Below are 23,635 nucleotides of genomic sequence, written 5' to 3'. Positions count from 1 at the left end.
CTTGTGTTAAAGTGAAAATAATGAGCAGATAATTATTACTGGTTCATACTTTGACAATGACCCACAAGTTGACTGAGCTAAAAATGAAATGGTAGTTGTTGAAGTCTGGGGCCCTGCTGACACGAAAATCTGTCTTGTGTGATTCGATTGGAAGTTGTCAGCTCTGATTGAGAGCGTTCAGTACTGGCAGTTAATGCGTATTACAAAACGTTTTTTGCAATTCAATCGCCCGCTCTATATGCAAAAACACGTGCAGCAACGTCACACAAACGGCTGTGGGATCAGTGTGACAAACGGTCTGTGGATGTTTCTGAAAAAAATTGAATCAGACATCTGAACTACATTATTATTTCAAGATCAACATAGTTCACAGCCATTTAAGTTCAATTTTTTTAGTTATAGCTTGATGAGCTTAATTATGTGACATATGTGACATGGGAAAATACAACACAATTATTAGTGACTTCAGGGTCAGAGCAAAAACTGAAGTTTTTAACCTGTAAAAATCCACATGGAGTGCTGGCAGCTGTTTTACACATTTTAACTGTAAAATTAACATTTGCAGTGTTTAATTACATGACACAGTGCTGCTCAGACCGTTGTTTTGTGACTGACACAGCACAGTGAAGGTTGCAGTGATCTCAATGGGTCCAATCAGCTCTAAAAACAATCAGAACAAACAAACTAAAGAGACACTTTGTCCTGCAATCTACTCTGATAATTAAAATCCTGATATAACAGACATATTTATTGAGAAGGATTTTGATAAACAAATTGGTAATTCCTTTAGCTGGAAATAAATAAAAGCTTTATCTTCAGAGTATGGCTGCTTACTTATTTTAAATAAGCCGGCAGCTAAGTGGACAGTTTTTTTTTTAGTCTGACACGTTCAGGTAGTAACTCTGTTGCTTATGTGAGGTCACAACAGTTCAGTAGGTGGTCTTACAGCTGAGTTAAGGATGCATTGCATTCATACAACATAACATATGCAAATGAAAGGGGTCCAGGTCACATCTGACGGTGGTTTGAGTAAAAAAAAAAAATATATATATATATATATATACACATGTATGTGCACACTGAGGTCATTCACACCTGTTTTCAGTACTATTCAAATGCAATCCACTAGCTAACATTTGATTTTAGAGTCAGTTGTGAATGGGGTTTACATCTTATTTATAGGGTTCTTAGCACTGTTGCCATTGCTAAGACAGCAAAAAGGTCTTGGCTTCCATTCCTGGCTAAGGCCTTTCTGCATGGAGTTTGCATACTCTCCCTGTGCATGAGTGGGCGTTCCCAAGGTACCCCAGTGACTTCTTACCAAAAAAAACATGCACGTTAGGTTAATTAGCAACTCTAAATTGTGACTAGGTGTAAGTGTGAGCGTGAATGGTGATTTGTCTCTATGTGGCCCCTGATAGACTGGTAACCTGTCCAGGGTGTACCCCGCCTGTGGCCCAATGACTGCTGGAGATATACACTTCTAGAATCTTACAAAGATCAAGCAGATAGAAAATGGATGGATGTTACTTAGCTGCCCGAATTTATTTATTTATTTTTTTTTGTGAGAGTTCTATAGAGCTAGATATTTCAATTTTTTAATTTTATTGTTAGAAAATGGTTTGATGTACATTCCTACCATGGTCCTCTTTTTATCTATAAAATATGCAGAGCAACATTGAGCATACTTTAAAGGGATGGCAGAAGAAATGCATCTTAACTTTGTGGTTGACCACACTGCACTGTGTTGCCCACACAATTTGTTCTATTCAGTGACTTTGTTTTGTCCTGCACTGTTTAACATAAACTCCCAGAGCCCTCTTCTGAATGTTTGAGTCAGAGTGAGAGCTACTGAGCGCTACCAATCGATTCCAGATGGCTTCCACAGTGTAGGGCTCAGAGGATGAGCACTGAAAAGAAGATTGTTTTCCTTTGTGAAGTATGACAAGCCATGCACTGGAGCGCAGCTCTCCAGACACACAAAAGAAGCACAAAAAACATATTTCAAAATATGTTTTATTTATTTTCTTCATTTCATATCAGCTTGCTTTGCAGTATAACAAGAGGCTAGAATGTTCTGATGGGTTTTCTCTGTTTCCCCAAAGGAGCTTCTGTGTGTATTCATGAATTGTTTGCCATTTTCTTCTTTTCTTTTTTCCTTTTTTACTCTTTTACACCTTTTTCGTCAAAGTTTACTGATTAAAGTATTTGTCCTACCACTCTTCCCTTACTTGTTTGTCATTTAAACTGTTTATTATCCCAACATCAGTAAGTCCATTTGAAGATAAAATTCAATGTCTCCTGAGCTCAAAATTTTCAAAAGTTTAGAGTTTACTGCCCAAAACTAAAATAGTTGGGCTTCTGTTCATAGACTATGAAAATGAAACTTCGGGATTCAAGCATGGTGCTGCGCTTTAGAGACCCATCACCTTCATCCACAGAGAAAACTTTCCCTTCACTTGGGTGTTTCTTCACTCTTTGCAGACATTGCTTCGGGATGGCAGGAGAGAAAGCACCGTGAGCACACTCTACCTATCTCCTTCCAACATTGAGACTGGTCAGCAGATCATCTGTAAGGCTTCCAACAAGGCAGTGCCCAACGGCAAAGAAACAAGTGTGACGATTGATATTCAGCGTAAGCATACCCCCTTTTTTGTCTCTGTCTTTCAGTGTTTCCCTGCTAATATTTTATTTAGACTATCTTTTGGGTTTTAAACATGTCAATAAATACGAAGAAAACAAATATCTAGCAAAATTCAGTATTAGAGGAATTTTTGATATGAAAAAGCATAACGCTGTCAAAACAACTTGCGTGACTTACATTCCCAAAATATCTATTGTGTGCTCTTATTGGTATTTATAGTTGTTTCCTTTTTTGATTTGATGCCATCTCAGTAAATCAGGTGGCAATGCATGGCTATTTTTTGTTTGCTGTGATAGAAATCAAAGTATCTATCCATCTATAATGATTGAAGCTTCCATTTGTGTTCCAGCTACCTGCTCGCTGTGTTAGAATACAAAATCTGTCCACCTCTTTTATTTTCTCACTCAGGCCATCAATCTTTTTGATGAGAACATCCACAATCCCCCTTCAAAATAGGCAAAGTAAGCCCAGCGTGTAAAACACATTCAGACTCAATTGTCAGGGAATATTTTTTCGATTAAGAACTGCTCACAGTAAGAGAAAAGGTTTCGAACAATAGGATTTTGCATCACTCACAGCCCCTTCAACACCATTAAGTATGACTAATAAAGCAGAAAATGCTATTTAGAGAACCATTATGACTGACGGCTCCATTCTTTTTATTATGTACACGGCAAGAGGCAAGAATGGCACGAGCGGGCACGACACAATCAGGCCAACTCAAGCGCGGGAGTAAAAATGATTAACAGTTGTTAGTGTTTGCAACCCTTGCAGTTTGTGTTCTTCAGTTCTCACTGTGCAGTCAGAGAAGGGAAGTCTGCCCACATATAAACTGATTTGTCACCATGTATAATGATGTGTCTGTGATAAATGCTCACTCATGATGGCATCAGCCTCGCTTGTGAGTGTTTGATTTAACCCTGAAAAATGAGTGGCGCCGATTCTCTAATTAGCATTCCAAAATGTCGTCTTTACACAATTAAAGCTCCTGAAAACATTTTTCAGTGTGATATCAAACCGAGCGACTGCAGAGACTAATTGTCGAGTTCCAGACTGTCTCCCACAAGGTTATGGCTCTCGACTCCCTCCGTCTCATCCCTCCCCACCCCTGCCTAAGATTTGACAGGTAGTGTTCAGCACAGTTCAGCAGAACATTTGGAGTTTGTGCGGAAGAGAGCCGCTTCTCAAATTAAGTCGCCCCTAGACTGAAACATGCTACAAATGAACACTAATTCATTTGTGTTGGGTATTAATTTGCTTAATTTCAATGCATCATCATTTTATTACAAGGTCAATAGCTCAACAACAGGATTAAAAACAGATGCTTTTTTTTGTACAGATGTAAATAGATTTTAGTATCATTTTTACAAAGTATCAAAGCTGTGCAGATGCTCTAATTATATTTATACAATACTGTAAGATTACTGGTAAGGATATGTATCTGGAAACTACTTCAATGTAAATGCAGCACCTGTTGCATTGTTGTCACGTGGAAGAAGCAGCACACAAAAGCTGTGTTCTAATTTAAAATGATTGGATTTCTTAGCGATCATTAGTCTCTAAAGAAGGCCAGATAATCTGGATAGGTTATGTTGAGAAAAACGAAGTTTCAGTATTCACTCCTTTCAGAGGAATCTCACCTGAACACTTAGTTTCTCTCATCGGATCTTTTGATGTTGCAGAAAAGACGGACACACAAAACGAGTCCAGAGCAGAGGTTTAAAAAACAAACATACATTTATTAAACATTCAGCTGAATGGAGACAACAACTCACCAACACGAAGCAACAGCAACACGTTCCCAGTTGTGTCTGAAGTAATAACCCCTTTACTTCTTTTTATACTATAAAGCATACTATCATATCATGATGTCCTGGAACCTTCCACCTTCCTCACCCCACAGACACACTGTTCTTAGTCATTATTCTATGATAAGCTAATCGTGACCTTATTTCAGCAATCAAATCATTTTAGTGACATTGAAGTTTGTTTACATTTTATCGTAACCTACTTTTAACAATCAAATCATTTTAGCAATATCCAAGTTTGTTTATATTTTATCGTTGACTAAGCATGACCTTATTTCTTAGCAATCAAGTAAACATGACCTCATTTCTTAGCAACCAAAGTATCTTTATTATATTGTACAGTTTGAACTACATTACCATTTAGTATTTATCCAAGCTTCACATATTTGCACCTTTGTGAGATCCCTATGAATGAAACACGTTATAAAGCTGTAATGAGTTTAACAGAAATGAGAAATGAAAAAGGACCATACTTAACAGTTACTTATCTCCAAGTTAATTACCATGTAATTGTTCCAAAAAAGCTAAAAACTGTCAGGATGTGGGCTCTTTTTGTATTTAGGGTTGTTGTTTGTCCATGTTTCTGGTTATCCTTTGTTAAGTTTGGGTTTATTGTTTCTTTTATTTTAATAATTGATTGTCTTCATGTTGAGTTTTGTTTTTGCTCATTGTCTTTATAATCTTGTCATCATTTCACCTGTCCTCAGCTTATCTCTTGTTTGCCTGCCACGCCCATGTACACCTGATACAAGTTTGTAATCACTCACCTGTGCCCACTTCTCCTAATTACCTCCTGTCTTTAAAATCCGGTCATCTCCTAAACTTATTGACTGGTCTGTTGTCGCTTTCCTGTGCTGTCTGGTTCCCCTCATGCCTTGCCTCTCATGCTTTTTTGCTGCCTTGGGTTTTGTTAATGTTTTTGTACTTAGTTTTGTTTTGCTGCCATGTCAGCTTTTGTTTTTTTTCATTTAAATAAATTAGTTTTTTCTTTTGGAAGCTCTCATCATGAGTCTGTGCATTGGCCTCGCCTCAGTCTCCACCACACCTGACAAAAACATTTCTGAACTTGTAACCAAAAACACTAAAGTCAAATTTAAAACAGTACTTTGCTCATATTTAAAGGGACTAAAGACTTAAATAGCCAAATGCTTTTAAAGATGACCCTTGTAGCGCTCAAATCAAAAACTGTATACAATTTAATGTCATAAATCTGAAAATGGCAGAAAATTTTCAAATTATAACTAACAAAAGTAAAGAAAGTGTAGAGTGGGGTTTTTTTGTAGTAACAATGTTTCTTGGTCCTAAAATTTAAAGTACTCAAAAGCCTGTTTTTTTTCCTCCTAACTGGTGCCACAAATTATTGACCAAACACAAATTACCGTAATTTTTGTGCTATGTTTATAATATAATGCAATATAAAATAAATTGGTCAATGCCTAGTAAGACTTCTGTGACAATACTTGGCAGAAAGTGTATTTTTTAGTTTTTGGACAAAAGAAAGAGAATCTGAACCTTTTTTCTTTCCTTCACTGTAATTCTCTTTGAGACTTTTTGACAAAAGCTAAAAGCCATCATGGTACTTATGAAGGAATTGTTCCTCTAGGAGCTTCCTGTCAGCTCAAGAAAGACATGAAACACTTGACAAGTTCGTCTTTATAATAGTGCTTGGTGCTTTTTATGGCAATACTCAGGCAAATGTGAATTTCCAGCAAAACAGCTTCATAATTGTTGGCACTTAAAAACGCCTCTGCCAGTCACCTGGAAAGCACTGATACTGATGTACATTATGGTCAGCATAATGGTCCTCCTAAAATTGTTTCTCATCAAGTGATGTCAAAAATTTTTGTTGCCTCTTCCACACTCGTGTCTTTGGGTGTTCTACTTTAGTCTCATTTTGACTATCCTTATATATTCAAGGAATATAATATGGATATTATTTTTTTCATGAAATTTGCGGGCTTGCATTGAAGAAGATGAAATTAATTGATCAAAATTTCTGTCAACACTCTACTGTAAGCATTTAGCCAAATTTCTTCAATCTGATTATTTTTTTCCACTTTTATTAGATTGTATTTGCTAAAATAATAAATCATTGTATTATGAGATTAAAAAAAAACATCAACTTCTATTACATATGCAAGATAGGAAAGTCAGTGGTAATGTTAACTCACCATGGAAGCACTGTTAATGAACATATTAATAAAAATAAAATTATATTCATTTAAAAAAAAGATTTGATATCATGTAACAATAATATATTATTTTACAATAGAATTAAGTTATTTTGATATTGACAGGTCACTCAAAAACCAAAGCAGTCTTGGATAAATAAACTAGTGATCTAATACTTCAGAACAGATTTTAATAGTAAGGAACTATTATTGGTAATATTAATAGTACAGAACTAACAAACTAGGGCTCCTGAACTTGGCTTTTTCTCAAAATAGTATTTCAAGATTTAAACTTCAATCTTGAAATTGTGGCATACAACACAACATATTTTGACATATACAGTAAATATATATATATATATATATATATATATATATATATATATATATATATATATATATATATTATATTTTTTCTATGTCACCCTCCAAAATGCCATCAGAGATATTTAAGCAGAAGACTGTGGGCCCTTTTGCATCTGAACTTTTTCTCTCAGTGTTTAACTATATGATAAAAATTACAAAGGACTTTGAAGCTTACCATCATTTCAATTAGAAGAGAGATTTTGAAAGTAAAAAGCAAATTTTATTTATGTAAAAAAAAACATTAATTTAAAGCTTGGTCTTGATGATCCTGCTGTGGTGATTCATCGCAGTGGAGCAGTTACATAAACGAAGGCTCCCTTTAGACCCCCCATGAAGGCTAGAAGCCAGTTTTATTGGACGAGCAGAGTTACCAGGAGGCTGAGGCTTTGGATGAGAGTCTCTGGGTAATAAGACGAGGTGGCGATGGATTGAGTGTAGCAGGGGAAAGCCAAATGCCCCCAAAGATATGGAACATACCGTATCTCCCTCACTCAAATGTTTGTGCCAAATGTTTTATGTGAAAAAAACATCAAACTTTACTTCAAGCCTAACATTATTTACTTGACAGAAGTTGTCAAACACAGGGTTAATCCCTGGCTAATTTTCCTTAAACCCTCTGTGATTTAATGCTGTATTGAAAGTAAATGGGCAAAATTGATATTGATGCTTTCATCTTGCACTCTGTAGGACAGCAAATGAACAAATTTCCTCAAATGGTATTGTGTTCTCTGAAAATATTGACAAAATCCACTGAATTTTTGTTAGACTAAAGACTCACTTTGAGTAAGTCGAACTGTTAATTAGATAATTGAAAATATTGTTTCTCTTCCTGACTAAAGTTATCAATTTTGAAACTGAGACTTTATTAATAGACAGAACGAAAAAAATAAAAAAAACATTTTACAACTTTCTCATTCTACAGGGTCTTCTCAAAAATTCATCTTCTGCTCACTTTCATGCTTAGGAGCATCTTTTCACTCTGCCTTATTCTAATAGCAATCCAAATGAGTTTAATCTAAACACAATTCAGCAATCTGCTCAATAGCTTAAATCAGTCTAAAACCCAATGTATTCAACAGTTCCTTTTTATTTTTTATATATTTTTTATCCCAAGTTTAATGCTTGTGGTTTACAACCGCCTCAGCATTTTCATTCCCGCCTAAATTCATACAGACTTATCTGGCCATAGGTTAGACAAATTAGCATCGAAATATAGTATGCTCTGATGATGTTGCCAAAATAATAGGGATTTAGAGCCAACAGAGGTAATTCAGAGGCCTACATAGACTGCTGACTTCAGTTGTCCATACTATTCCATTAGCTGCCTGTAATTATTTGATAGCAGAGGGCTGTCTACCCCCCTTGATACTGTGTTCTCCAGCAGCATGTCTTTACATGCATTACGCATTTTAGACTTTAAATCAATAAAGTTCCTCACCATCATGATTTCACCACTGCAGGGAAATAGTATGTTTGGGATGCCAGCTTCACGTCTCGCTAAATCCCACTCATCGTGCGTGATTTAAAATATTCCGCAATTATTTTCTAGTGCAGTTGCAAATCTGCAGAGTATTGCCCCACATAGAAACATGCTTTGAAATGGATGCGCTTGGGATGGGCAAAGCCAAGGTTTTGTGCGTGTTTGCATTGCAAACAAGCTGAGCCATGTGGGGAGAAAATGAATGCCATTTGTTGAGACTAATTAATAAAGGACATGCACATGTGCAGTTGGGGAGGATTTGTTTTCGGTAGCTTGCTCAGTTACACACTTTCCTCGCCTAATCAAGCAGAGTCTCTGAAACAGAATTGGAGAGGAGGAGGGATACTAAAGTAAGGGAAGCATAAAAGGACACTTATACTTCTACAAAAACTTTGTGCTCATATTTTGACACGTGCAAAAAAAAGGGGAAACAAATGAACATCTGCTGTCATTAAACTGAATAAATTCTGAATTTACTGAAGTGAATTTCTTATGATCAACATGTTAGACCTCAGGTTGTTTGTCATTCTGTTCTCCCCTGATATAATCCACACAGCCAGCAATATGACAATGTGGCCATATTGTAGAGGCAATAATCCACAAGCGGATGGTCTACAAACAGCTTCTCCATCCTTTAGAGGCTTCCAATGCTTCTGGAGTTTGAGGCTGGTCCTGCTGGAGAACAGCTGTCTACAGTGACCCATAGAGATTGGAAATTGAGCTTTAAGAAAGGGAAAAAACAGACAATTTATGCTGGCACTATGTGCATGAAAACAGAGAAGTTGGAAGATTGTTCCAAAAACACCATCTGGTCTCCACTTTGAACTAACAGATCAAAAGCTGTCGGCCAAACTATTATACTACCCTCCCCAATTCATCTTGTTGTTTCCACTGAAGCTCCAATCAGGCCTACTGTCCCCCTTTTTTCTCCTATCTCTCCTTTCCTCCTCCCTCTAGTGAAGAATGCGATGAGTTAACACATTGCTGTGCCATCTCGTTGCCTCGGATGTACTCACCAACCATCTCATGCATTTATACATCAAAGGATACTCTTCATTAAGTAGTAGTCTGTCATATCATGGGGGCCAAAGGTCAGATATGGTAATACCCCCTGATTTCACACCCAGGGCTATTTCTGACAGACTTTTGACAGCTGTTGCTCCCATAGCTGTCTTTTACATGGCTTTGAGAGATAGAACTATCAACAAATTAAATTCATCATGACGTTACCTCTTGCTAAAAGAGACTGGGGCGTCTTCTAAGGGAGGGCTAGTTCAGTCCTTTCAAAAGAACATTGATTTTGTGGTCAGATTGACAGTAATGAGCATTTGTCTCTTTAGAAGTCTCTTGGCAGCAAGAAGATGGTTTGCATGATTAAAAAGTTACGTATAGGAAGAGTTTTAGTGAAAGCGGCTTCTGAATTAGCTCTGTTTGTTCACACAGACATAACCTTCAGATCCCTCTCCTATCTTTTAGTATCTGGCTCTGTCTGTATGCTTGCAGATTCCTACAGAATTTGTATTGCCACCTCCACTACTGCCAGACATGTTATTTTGCCCTTTAGGTTCCTTTTGCCTACATTTTTTTTCTCATTTATTTAATCGCTTTGCAATGCTGAAACCACCTACTGAGTGGAAATAACGCCACTGCTCAAGGCACAGATGAGTTTCCTGTTTTATTATGATGCAGACCCATGCCTACTTTCATTTCCACACAAACATGTTTCCACACATGCAAATACCCAGTCATGCACAATTGGCTGCTCACTACCTGGGGAGACTTGCTGGAAGACTAGGCTCCCAGTTTTTTTTTTCTCTTCCCAGCATGCACAATGTTGTTGTTTTCTTTACTGGCCCGGGGAGACCCGGCACAGGTGGGGCTCAAGGTAGTAGGGGATATGGCATGTGAGTGGGGAAGAATGTGGCACCTGGACTACCTCCTCTCTGGGGTTTTGTGGCAGCTGAGCCAGCCTAGAGCATCTGCACAGCTATGGGGTAATAAGCTGTTTTTCCTGCACTGCGTCCCTATACATACACATGCTAACAGATTCACTCTCCATAACTCTGCACAGAGTGGTTTAGCTGTATTCAAGCGCAGTATGTATGTTTTTTTCAGTCTTGGTGGATCTCTGCGCTCACCACAGCGCCCTTCATCCACATTCAAAGAGCAGATCCTGGTTAGTATGCTCGTATCACTAAACACAGAGCAGTTATACTTCTGAAACAGATGGCCAGATTTAAACTCTGAGCCAGCTACCAGGGACACTTCCAGAAAGTTTTCAGAAAGGCGACCAGATGGGGGCCACTGATAATCTTGGTGTGGCACAACAAAACCAAAAGCCATAACAGAAGTTTCAGGGTTTTTTGATGCTGCTGTCATCTATAGGATATCCAATAATTACTGCAAGCTGGAAATTAGTGCATTGCCGTCTTCTGATATAGGCTTCAGTTTTCATATATTAGAGTTGATATATTTATCCCTACAAAACTCACTAAAGATTCCCTTTCTCTCACTTAATGTTATATATATATATATATATATATATATATATATATATATATATATATAAATTAAAAAAACAAATGAAAAAACATGCAAATGACCTCCTGAGACCCAGCATTTAGACACAAATACATTGGCTTGCAGCAATGTATTTGTATTTTGTACTTTTAAGCTGTTCAGCTTAAACATGTTGTCCTTATTCAGGGGAGACTAGCATGTATATATATATATATATATATATATATATATATATATATATATATAAGACTAATTGTTCAAAAACAATGTTTGTTTTTCCCTGTATATTTATGAGGTTTTACTAATACCAAATAGCAAGGGGAATTTAGAAATGTTTACACCCTTCATCCCCATCCTACCCTCCTGAGAGACCCCTGCCAGTTTCCCCTTATGATCAGTTTATTTTCCACAGTACCTCAGTGGTTTGCTATTAGAAGATATAAAAGGAAAGAAAGAAAAATAATGCAAAATAAACTCCCTGAAACTTTGGACTTTTATGGCAACCTGACAGTCATAAAAAAACATAAAATTGTTGATATGTTACAATAAATTTTCTATGAACACAAAACAGTTGAAACCACTTAAGGCATCTCACTAATGATTATCTAACTTACTGCTTAAGAGAGAGGCTCTGAACAAAATACACCTACAACGTATTGAGAATGCCTGCCAAATTACTTTACCTGCTTGAAATTCATCGAGTATGTAAGGTAAATAGCTTTGTTTGTTTCATTTGGGACAGGATTGATATGGAAATGAACCTGTATCTTCAAAAAGAATCCCACCTTTGTCAATTAGAATAAATGAAGTTGTTTATTGAATTTGCATAATCTGAATATTTGTAATCGTAAGAACTGTTATAATTGTGTTGTATCAATAAGGTTGTTAAAACTGCACTGTGGACTGTTTTCTCGCTTGCAAATTATTGTTTCTGGAAACTCATTATCAGTTCAGGTTTCCCTTTTATTTTTTCCTTAAGGCAACACTAAGGGATATATGAGAGTAAAAACGACACGCCATACCCAACTCTTGGGAAAAACTTGCCAGTGTTCAAAAACACCAGCCTAGACACCTTGTAGGCAGCAGAGATTATAAAAAATAAACAAACATGTAATTATTCATGAATAATCCTGGCACTAATTGAGATAAGTTGTCACAAAAGCTCTAAAGATTACAATAATATACTTTTAGGATTATGAGAAAAACAGCATTAATTTTAGGTATTTCTTATTACTCTGAAAACCATATCATCTGTGGTACTTTTTTGCAGAAAAAGATGTTTTTAATCTCTTATTTAGCCTGAAACAGCATCAGAAACCAAGTATCTGTCTACGGCTTGCAGTTCACTTCACTGTGTTTTGAGAGGTTGCTGGTTGTTTAATTGGTTGTCTTTGTTTCCCTGTGTTCTTTATAGATCTCCCACTTGTCAATCTCTCCGTGGAGCCTCAACCTGTGTTGGAGGGGAACCTTGTGAAATTTCACTGCTCTGCAAAGGCCAACCCTCCTGTTACACTTTACAGGTAAGATCATAAAACAGAGCAATGTCACAGAAGTCCTCCAGAAACCACAGACGATTTTATAATGTATCGAATAATGAGAAGAAATGCAGTTAATGAGGTCTTTTCTGATCGATGTAGCTGGTGAAAAAATCATTTTCACACCGAGACGAATTTAACACTCGGTATTGATAGCATTAATCATTGTCAGACACTTTCTTATGATACCATGACACCATTACTTGAAACGAGAGGACGAAAAACAATGAAACACAGATGAAAAATGTAATGGAAATATATCACAGAAAAATCAATTGGGAAAGCTTGTCATGTTCCACTGGGCTGCAGCAAAGTATTACGAGGGCTTTGTTGCAAAACTGTTTGCTTTACGATCACACCATCTCCACTGAACTTTAAAATAAACATCAGTGTGTCCAAGCAAAGTTGTAGATTTAATTTGCATGGCACCTAAAGAGGATGAGATGTATTTAGTATTTAGTATTTAGTACAGCTTCTTTTCTTTTCTTTTTTTTTTTTTATTTTGAGACTATGTATACAGCACCTGCTCTCAAGGATCTGACAGGTTTTTTTTTTTGATGGGTGAATTATTGCTTGTGTTTTTAATAACTCACTTATTTCAATGGCTAGATGTTACACCATAGAAATGTGTTATTGTGAGGATATCTATCTTTGAATGAAGGCAAATAAGTGATGAGAAACATAAACATTATTTGTGCTTGGAACTGCTTTATAAAGTACATTTTGAAGATTTTTTTTGGAAAATCATCACAATAGGAAGTTAAAGGCTCTTCTGTGGCCTTTATGCAGCTCACCAAAGATTTGACTGGTACTGAAAATCCTTTGAACGATTTAAATATGACTTTTGATAACATAAGTGGGCCACATCTATTGTTAGTCTGAAGTTCAATAGTTTGCTGACACTTTAGAGATCATTTTCAGTTTGGCTGTTATGTGAAGGTTATCTCTTTTAGTTTACAAAAGCTTTTCAGAAATAAAAAACTGCGCCAAATTCATGGAGAACTTTGAAGTTCTTTGGCAAATTTTAAAACTTGTAAACAACTTGACTCTAACATGAAATAATAAGCAATGTTTACTTGAAATATTCAAGTAATTTCAAGCAGCTGTTTCTGCTATAATGACAATTATGCTTTGATGGCCAAAAAACTTCTCAAACTCACCAAAGTTACAGTTTTACTAAATGTGTTACATATCCTGCATCAGAAACAGATGGATTAAAAAAAAGATGGCATAATAAGCGAAGCACTTCCGTTTCCAAATAGCTACCCATACGGATATATTTGGTAAACCTTTTTGGCTCAGTCTATGCTGCTCTGCTTACAGCAGCTTCAGTTTTGCATGGCCCTCCACAAGTAGAGCACTAAAGTGATTTGTCAAGAGATGGTTCTGTGTGTGGGAGGTTTTTAAGCTCAGGAAAAAATAAATGGAGTCGAATCAATAGCAAAGGGCCGGCTCTGAATCTTGTAATGGTGCGGGGAAATGAAATGGACGTACAACTTGTACACTCGCAGGTGGCAAAACAGAGATGTTGCCTTTTTGATGGATCGTGCACTTTGAGAAAGAGAAAAGGGGGAAGAAGGGCAGTAATATTGTGGAAAACAAGGTTTGTATTTGATTGTGTTGGTGCGCAGCGAAGACAGAACGTCTATTTCACCTGCTCAGGGATTTCACCTCCATTGTTCTGAGACTGAATCAATGCTGGAATCAGACCTCTCCATGGGGTATCAAGAGCTTAGACGGTAAGGCAGCTGAGATGACATATTATTCTGGTTTGACAATCTACAGAATAAAACATGATTGAAGGTTGAAGCTAAAATGAATTGAAACCACCCCTTTCCTCCTCTTCAATTTAGTCTTTTTTTTCCACTTTCGCTGTCTGTCTGCTGCTGTAGGGTTCATTTTTTAAAGTCAAACTAATAACCTTTGTTGCTTTAAAGGTTGTACTGAGTACTAGTGTTTCATACTTTCCTATTTAGATTTATCGGAAGTTTATACAATCATATCAGGACACCCGGGGACGGTTGGCATTCAGGGCATAGCGGATGAGAGATTTTAAAGCCTTGTAATGCTAGCCTGAGGGGCTTCGACTTGGTGAAGGCCCACACAAAGTCTCCCTCTGGAGAGCATGATCAGTGTGGAGTGCAGGAAGCTGGTCAAGCAGCATGGAGCCATTATTCAGTGCTAATACACTCTGTCTTCCCCAGATCAGATAGAGCACAAGGACAGGGTAGTTCTTAGACAGATGGCCTCTTTTCCATTCCCACGAGAGCCATCCATTCCCTGTATACGCTGCGCCACTCTTCGATTCAATAGACACTCGAGACACACAAGATAGTCCAAGGTATGATTGCATCTTCTCTTTATGACCCGTTGTGACTAAAACAGGGGTTCATTAAACCTTTGCCAGGAGATGAGAATGGAAATCAGATGTTTCTACAAATATCTGAAAAAAAGGGGAGTTGAGAAAGCTGGCTGGAACAGTAAAGTGATGTTTTCAGACAAAATGCAGTCTAACAATGAAAAATGAGTTTGTCCAAAAGCAACTTGATACAATATAATGAATCTGGAGGTGACAGTCCTGTTTCTGGTTCAGACAGAGATAAAAAACTGTTAAACATGGGGAGTAAGCTAAAAGTAAAACTTCTGAACACAAACTACAATCAAAGGCCTAGCATTCCTTGAAAGGTTTCATGTTATCTGCTGCCTTCCATGCCAGAGATTGAGACTAAGATTGTATTTTGTTGAGAAATGATAAAGTTGTAGTAACATTTTACACAATCTTATGTGAAACTGTGATTCATTATGTGATCCGTGATCAATTAGTGCTAAGAGTGTGTGTCGTGAATGACCGTCAACTCTTACTGCACCAAATTTGAGCTCACTCTCTGTAAAGTTCACTAAATTGTAGCCATTTTTGTGTAGGCTAAGGTCGATTAGCTGTGGTGGCCATCTTGAATCGGATTGACTGCAATTGGTAATGCCAAGGTTTTAAGCAATGTGTTGCTCTCATGTGTTGGGGAAAATGCTCAGCTACTACCATGCCAAATTCTAGCTCAATATCTGCAAAATTGGTTATTTCTATGTTTTCTAAGGTCAGTCGGCTATGGCAACCATTTTGAATTAGATAGACTCCAACATTTGCTTATTTGTAAATGTCAACTCAGTGATTAGTCTCCAAAAATTTCATTAAAATTTGTTTTGTGGTTCACCAGATATCTTGCGAATAGTACAGACAAACTAACACACTCACACACTTTCACACAAACATGGGCAAAAAGATTATCGCTCTGCCTTCAGCAGCAGGCGTTAACATTTCAAACCATGTCATATAGTTTGAAAAACACTTCATAAATATTTTTTAAGTGCTTGGGCACCATCCATGGTAAATTCTTAGTAACACCCCTCATTGCAAGTATGACAGCTCAGCAGTGTGTAAAAGCGTTCTCCAGCTGCTGAAAGTCATTTCAGTTCTTTTTTATTTTTTTTATTTTTGCAGAATTTTCTCCCAAATCCCTTCTAAATCTTAAAGATTCTTGGCATGCTGCTCCATTTTTTTCTTCATAACTTTTACATTGTACAAAACCAAAATAATACAACAGCCTTGCTCGAAAAGAGTATTATTTTTATGCCTTTAGGATATCAGGTTCTCCTCCATTCACTTAACTTTTACAGGAAACAAAAGTCTGAACCGTGATGCCCATTCCTTTTTCAAGCCCCTTTATTCTCCCTGAGTTTCACCATCTGTTTGCTCAGCTACGGCACCTGCAACATAATTAACTCTGTGTTGACAGTGAAGTTACAAACGGAGAAACTCTGCTGAACTCCCATAACTATACAGATAAAAAACAGGGACCTGCATTGTTACTCATCTCTTCTAAAATGTGACAGAAATCTTTAAAGGTATGTAAAACGCAAACGAAATCCAAGGTGCGAGAAAAAATATTTTGGAAAAAGCCTTATTTTAATAGCTTTGAGATATTGTTACTACCTGTTAAGGCTTATTGTTTTCCTATTTCACTATTGTTTTTCTGTTTATAGTTTCCTCCCTACGTTTTTGACTTTTGGTTTTTGTAACTTTTACACATATTGAAATATAAAATATTTAACTTTATTTATGTTCACATTTTGATTGAAATGAATGGACATCTTTTTAGGTCCTTCAACAGCTGTGTGGTCTTGGAAATTAACGACAGCATACTAGATCTATTTGTTTTTTTTTGTTTCCATTTGTCTCCTAATGTCAAATTTGTCTCCTTGTGCTTCCTTTTGTCTCCTTATGTGTCCTTTTTGTCTTTTTTTTGTTTGTTTTTTTCGTAATCATATGCATAATTTTTGTCTTTATTGGCAAAAATCTCATAAAAGTCCTGCCAGAATTGACCACAAGCTGCACAAGAAGAGTCACAGCCAGCTGCTGTTGCTGCTATTTTCACTTGCAAAAAACAATAAATCAATAAAAAGGAAATAACATAACAATGTAATATAATGTATGTGTAATTAGTTTATCAGTAATTTGAAATTTGCATGGCTTGCAAAATTTTATTCTAGGGTGCGCATACTGTTTTGTTACCCACCTCTGCCCACACCGTACCCTCTTCATCTTGCTTTATACCCACCTTGGAACCCACCCCCTCAGATTATGATTTAATCTTTGGGAGTGCACTTCTGAAAGAAAGATAGCCAGATATGCACCATGCATCGGTGTAGTTCTGAGACCTGGACATTAGCCTTAGAGCTCCTGTGTCAAAATAAAAGTACTAGTACCAGTACTCTTGAGAAAGGTTTGCAGATGCCCTCAACAAAAATGAGAAGGGCTTGAGATTTTTAAAGAAAATTAAATGGACATGTTCAAACTTTTTGGACATGTTCAAGTCTTTAGTGCCAAGCCTCTGCGTCTCAAGCAAGGAAACCTTAGCAAACGTTTTGAGACATTTTGGAGCCTCCCTTCCAAATGGCTAGTCAGCATCAGTCGCAGCCCATTGAGAGTTTACCTAGAAGGTTCATGAAATTGTATTTATGAAATCTATGATATTTGGAATATTGTAGTTGTTTTAAGATGGCAGCAAACTGCTATAGTCTTGGCCATATTCAGACTAGCCATTAGCTTGACTATTCTGTCAGACCGACTTCTTCAAGGGAGCTCTATAAAACAAGTAGGATAAGAACTTTTCATACCCTTTTCCACAAAACCCCTCTTCATATTAGCCAGATTATAATAACTTTGTAGTATAATAACTGGAGAGCCTGATTCACTTCAAGTCTTGAAGCTCATGGCACAATTACCTGCCTAATTTTGTTTTACTCACGTGTCACCCTAATCATGTTCAGCAAATACAAGACTTCCAAAGTTAGTACAAACAGCCATATTGCATCTGTGTTCTCATGCAGCCGCAGACACACACAGAGCTACAGACACACTCGGGCAGACAGGATTCACAGCCTTTGTCTGAATGAAATCCCTGAATAGGACTCAGCGGTGTAGAGTGAGTCAGCTATTGAGTGAGCTCACATCAGCCCTTCTGCCCTCCCAAAGGGACTGCAGGTGTTTGTGTTACCCGAGGCCAGCTATGTTTAGACACGAGTTTTGGACGAGGCAGAGCACACCAACAGAGCTCCCTCGCTCCCCAAGGATGGACGGCATTCTGTCTCGGCTCCCTCAAACACTATGAAGGGCTCCCTGACCTGGCAGCTGCAGCCTCCACTCGGGGAGCCGCCGGCTGCCCAAACATCTGGCTTTAAGCCGTTACGACTCCTGCAGCGTGAGGCGATAAAGTGAAGGGGCGAGCGGTGACACACCCTTATGATTTTATAGTCATCTGTATTACTGCTTTCACAGTCACTACAAATGTGTGAACCAGGGCTCATTAGGAAAATTTGCTCAAGGATCAGATCTTTTTTTTTTTTCTAACAAGGCAGTAGGGGGCCCGGTCTTTGGTTAGCCATCTTTCTGGTAATAATGAGCGGTCTGTTTAATTTATTTAAATCTTTGCTGCCTTAAATAGATGTTATTTGCCATGCTGTGCTATTTATTGAAATGGCAATAATGTTTTTGCCCATTTCTGTGTGTGTTCATTTGTCTGTCTGTTCGCAAAGTATCTCTGGAACCACTGAACAAATTTTAATGAAGCGCTCAGAAAGTGATCACTTATTGCACATCTGCAACTGATTACCTTTTGGAGTTAACCTGATTCAAGATGGCTGTCACAGCAAAGTTATCTTTGCAGACACAAAGATGGCTGTACTTTATCCTGTTTCACAAATATTGAGCTAAATTTTGGTGTGTTGGTAGTTGATTGTTAGCCCTAACAAATAATGATAACAAATAATGAATAATAATTAACAAATAATGGATCGCACAAGATCTATCTCTAAAACGTTGCCATTAACGTTTGAAGACAACTCTGCTTGTCTGTTTGCAAAATATCTCATGAACCACAGAATGGATTTTAATGAAACTTTCCGAAAGTAATCATTAGATGAACATCTACAACTGATCAGTTTTTGGAGTCAACCCAATTTGAGATGGTTACTGCAGTCAACTGACCTTAGAGAACAAAAAAATGGCTATAACTCAACCAATTTTACAGATGTTGAGCTAAAAGGTTGAGTTGTAGTAGCTGAACATCATCCCCATTAAATACTTTGAGTGGCACACATTGTGCAAGCTTGTTGCTTAAACCTTTAACATTACCTGTTAGATTCAACCCTGTTTATCTGTTTGCAAAATATCTCAAGAACCTCTGGAGGGATTTTAATGAACTTCTCACACAATATAGTAGGTAGCAGTAGGAACAAACATGGAGAAACTATTTTAGCAGCTGATACATCTGCAGCTGCTCCAATTGCAAAACAATCACAGTTAGCTGAAATTGGCAAAAAAAAAAAAAAAAAGAACTACTGCTAGATACTAAACACTGGGCGTGAACCTGAGTCTCCCAAACTCCTGCGCTTCCCACACCCCACTGAGCTGATCAAGCAGAACAAGCCAGCGGGCTCAGTGGCAGGTTTACTCACTGCTCAGAAACAGAGATGCTCAAACATGTTTTCCTTTTTTGTCCGGCAAATCCAGAACCGTGTCTTAGACGAGACGGAGACAAGTTAACTTTTCTGCTTTCGAGAGGAAGAGGGAACTTTTGAGAACTGGTCACCGGTCTTACTGCGACAGCACCCATCAGAGCGGTGGTGTTTGTTGACAGCGTTGTCGTCATTAACACCATCCCTCTCACCACGCTGTTCGGCGGCGTCATTGTTTTCATCACGAGTGCCACAAATGCCACGGGTGTGATTAATAGGCTATTCACCACGTCCGTCTTTGTCACGTTAGTCATGTAAACTGCGACAAAAACATTCAAATCAAAGGACAAAGTGCTTTGCTCATCAAGAGTCACAATGGTATTCACAGTCTGTCTTTCCCTAAGTAGCAGCAACTTTGTCATCCTTGCAGTAAAACTTTTAAAATATGATGCAGATGAAATAATTCAATTTTAAAGTTATAGTATGCACTATAGTACCTAAGCTACATGCTATATTTGCTACCCAAGCGACCTAGTTTGCAAGTATCATTTGCTCAAACAGTGAAAATAAGTTTGTTAACTCTGTTCCCCCCTATTATCGCTTGTCACTGTCAAAAGAAAAAGAGCGATAACATCTGTGCCAGACTGTTTGAGTGTGTTTGTTTGTGTCTGTTAGTGAAATATCTAATGAGCCACTGGGCAAATTTTAATGAAATTTTCAGAAAGCAATCACTAGATGCACCTCTACAGCTGATTACCTTTTGAAGTTGGTTCGATTCAAAACTGCTGCCACAGCTAACAGATTTTTTAAAACCCCACTAAAATGACTCTACCTCAGCCAATTTTACAGGTATTGTCCTAAAATTCAGTGTGGTGGCAGCTCAGAGTCCTTCCCAACACATAATCTGAGTGCTACACGTTGAGCAACGTTTTTGCTTAAAACTTTAGAATTAACTTTCTTTGTCTGTTAGCAAAATAAGCAAAATAACTCATAAAACCCTGAATGGGTTTTATTGAAACATTCAGAAACTAATTAATCAATGTACATCTACAATTCACTTACTTTCAGAGTGAACACAAATCAAGATGGCTGCCACACCTAATCAATCTTTGCCAATACAAAAATACCTAGTCAAATTTACAAATATTGAGCTAAAATCTGTAGTAGTAGCTCAGAGTCATCCTCAACATTTGCTTTGAGCACTCACACATCTTATAAGATCATACATGAGATCACGAGCATAAAATCTTTTCCAATGTTTAATCAAAATGGCCTTATCTCCATCACGTCTCATCGAAAGATAATTTTAGTTTCAAATTCAGGCATGGAAGGCATCGGGCAATATGCATTCCTTCAAGGACTGCTACTTCTTTCATTTCAACATTCTTTTTTTGTTTTCTTTCTTGGAAACACAGCTGCTGCAGAGCTATGAAATGACTTACTGTATGAAATAAATGATCCCCCCCCCAAAAAAAAAATAAAAAATAAAAAAAAATCCCACAAAGCCCAATTAGAATTCTGCTTCACTTCACTTGATGATTGAATGAGGTAATCTGTTTTCATTTAAATGATAGCATTTTAGTCAAGCATGGGGCCAGCTTAGACATGGAAAACAAATGCGCTCCCATGAAAACTTTTATTTTGGCTAGTACTGGCAGGGATGTAAGCTGGAGACAGCCACCAGGTCCGTACTCATTTGCCACATCAGCATGCAGCCACGTGTCTCTTGCTGAGGTTTTCAGTGTGCATAAAGCATTGTGTCTCGCAAGAGCATCTAAATTTTTCAAAAAAAAAACAAAAAAAAAACGACACATCGACAGTCACCTTCGCTTTATTTTTATAAATGGCTCTTGTCTGTTGCAGCAGCAGAGAGTCAAAACAAAGCATGTAGAGTGAAACACAGCTGACAACATAAAAGTCTCACCTGAAACACGAGTGGCATGTCACAGTGGATATCACTCACAAACACAAACAGATGTTTTTCTTTTTTTTTCTTCTTCTTTTTTCTATGTGATCCCAACTCAATTCATTATTGTCAGCTGTTGTGTTTAATACAGTATGTCTTCAAAGGTGGGGGAGCTACCCATTTGTCATTCTGTGATTTGTTTTTCTTAGCTGGCGCTCGGCGCTGCTCTCTGTCAGGCGTAATGAGGAACGTGCTGTCTGCTCGAAGCTGCCAGAAAGCTTGTCATAGCATGGAGGGCTGCCACAAAAAAAAAATGCTGAAGCCAGCATAGCAAACCTGCCCCCGAATTATGATTTATTCACACAAAAGAACACTATTGACATCAGGGATGTGGGGTGGGTGGGGGTGAAACACTCATTGTAACAATTTTTTGCTACTTTTTTCATTTGTTTTCATCAATTAATCCTTCTTTTTTTTGTCCAAATCCACTCTTCATATCAGGTGGGCCAAAGGAGGAAGTATAATTAAGGAGGTTTCAGGGGACACATACGAGGTCATCGTGGACCACTCCTTCTTCACAGAACCTGTTTCCTGTGAGGTTACCAACTCTCTCGGCAGCACCAACATCAGTCGCAACGTCGATGTCTATTGTGAGTGGCTCCTGAACTTTTTGTCTGTGCATTTCTTTATTGCCTTTCACGGAATCACGAATGTTTACTATTTAACATTTTGTCACAGAGCCTTAAACGTTGGAGCTACTGATAGATGACTTTTAGATTTGAGTGTTTTATATCCGTTTTTGGTCCACAGTTGGCCCACGCATGGCTGCAGAGCCTCAGTCCCTGCAGGTCGATCTCGGATCAGACGCCATTTTCAACTGCGCCTGGACAGGAAATCCTTCTCTCACCATAGTGTGGATGAAAAGGGGTTCTGGAGTGGTGAGTACCCTTAACCCGAATTTACACAGTATACAATCACATATTCAAAGAGCACACCTAAATGGAAAAACTTAAATCTCCCATTGGTTTTTACCATGGGAATGTATTTCATATCATGGCTATGAGGTTTAAAGGTCCATTAAAACTATATTTTTTATTTCAACCTTTTGGTGACCTGCTTTCACATGAGAGCCATTGCTTTGATCCACAGAATCAGACTCATTCCACCTTTTTTTTGTCAACATCAAAGGCCATAGCCTTTCTCCACTGAGCTTAGACCCTAAATTGGATTTTAATAATTGAGAAGAGGTGCCCTTTAAGGTATTAAATGGTCTGTGTGCTGCCTTGGTTTTCTCCCCTCGGCGCTGCCTCACTGTCATCAGGAATGCAAAGGTTCTCTCGGAGTCATTGCATCTGATGATCTCTGACTTCTCTGCCGCAGGTTCTTAGCAATGAGAACCTACTCACGCTGAAATCTGTGAAACAAGAGGATGCTGGGAAATATGTTTGTCGCGCTGTGGTTCCACGTGTCGGAGCAGGGGAGAAGGAGGTCTCTCTTACCGTCAATGGTAAGTTTCAAATTTTATAACAATTAGATGTGGGGTCTGGGTCAACAGCAACAAGAAAAATTTTGCCACAACACTTAGTATGCTGCTTCCTCTGTAGTTTACAAAAGTCTTCCACTGGAAAATCCTCTAGCATAATGCTCAACTTTAGTTTACTTTCGTAGTTTGTTTTTCATTTAATATAGCATTTGCTTGGTGACGCAGTTCATTTACAAGGCAGAAACAAAACACCAACCACTCGAGCACAGAAATACGATACAAAAGCATATACAGGCTAAACAACCTCACTAACAAAAGTAGTGTATTAAATAAAACACAGTCCTTTCATTAGCTATCATTATTGTGAAGCCTTTGCATGAAAAAAAAAAAAAAAGAAAATAATGGAGTGAGCACAAACTAGTCTTTTCAGGATTTGGTCTTACATTTCATAAACAGGTGAAATGTGCTTAAATGCTAATTAGATTCTGCGTGAGTCACAGGGAAGCTGCCTTTTTTTGAGGCACTGACTAACTAATGAATACCAGCCTTGGTGGGAGACCTGGCAACTCTCAAACAAATGACTTCATTATCAGTGCTTGATATTCATGGAGCATGCTTCGGCGTGGCAAAGGTTCTTAGTTGTGGGATTTACATGTTTCTGGTTTCCCCTCAATCCATCTGTAAGAAACATACACCTGACTGAAAAAAAAA

General features: G+C 37.8%; 1 protein-coding gene across 6 annotated transcripts in view; it reads left to right on the top strand.

Annotated features, from left to right (window-relative positions):
• Window positions 1-23,635, top strand: part of kirrel3b (kirre like nephrin family adhesion molecule 3b) — a 203,436-nt gene that overhangs the window by 154,040 nt on the left and 25,761 nt on the right. For all 6 annotated transcript variants that reach the window (XM_017420109.3, XM_025006780.2, XM_025006782.2 and 3 more), the window contains exons 6-10: window positions 2,485-2,635; window positions 12,404-12,509; window positions 21,943-22,091; window positions 22,252-22,379; window positions 22,822-22,948. In XM_017420109.3, the coding sequence (XP_017275598.1) occupies window positions 2,485-2,635; window positions 12,404-12,509; window positions 21,943-22,091; window positions 22,252-22,379; window positions 22,822-22,948 (661 nt within the window). The remainder of the gene's footprint in view (window positions 1-2,484; window positions 2,636-12,403; window positions 12,510-21,942; window positions 22,092-22,251; window positions 22,380-22,821; window positions 22,949-23,635) is intronic.

The sequence above is a fragment of the Kryptolebias marmoratus genome, linkage group LG2 (assembly GCF_001649575.2).
Source record: "Kryptolebias marmoratus isolate JLee-2015 linkage group LG2, ASM164957v2, whole genome shotgun sequence".
NCBI classification, from domain to species: Eukaryota; Metazoa; Chordata; class Actinopteri; order Cyprinodontiformes; family Rivulidae; genus Kryptolebias; species Kryptolebias marmoratus.
This window is presented reverse-complemented; position numbering and strand designations above follow the sequence as displayed.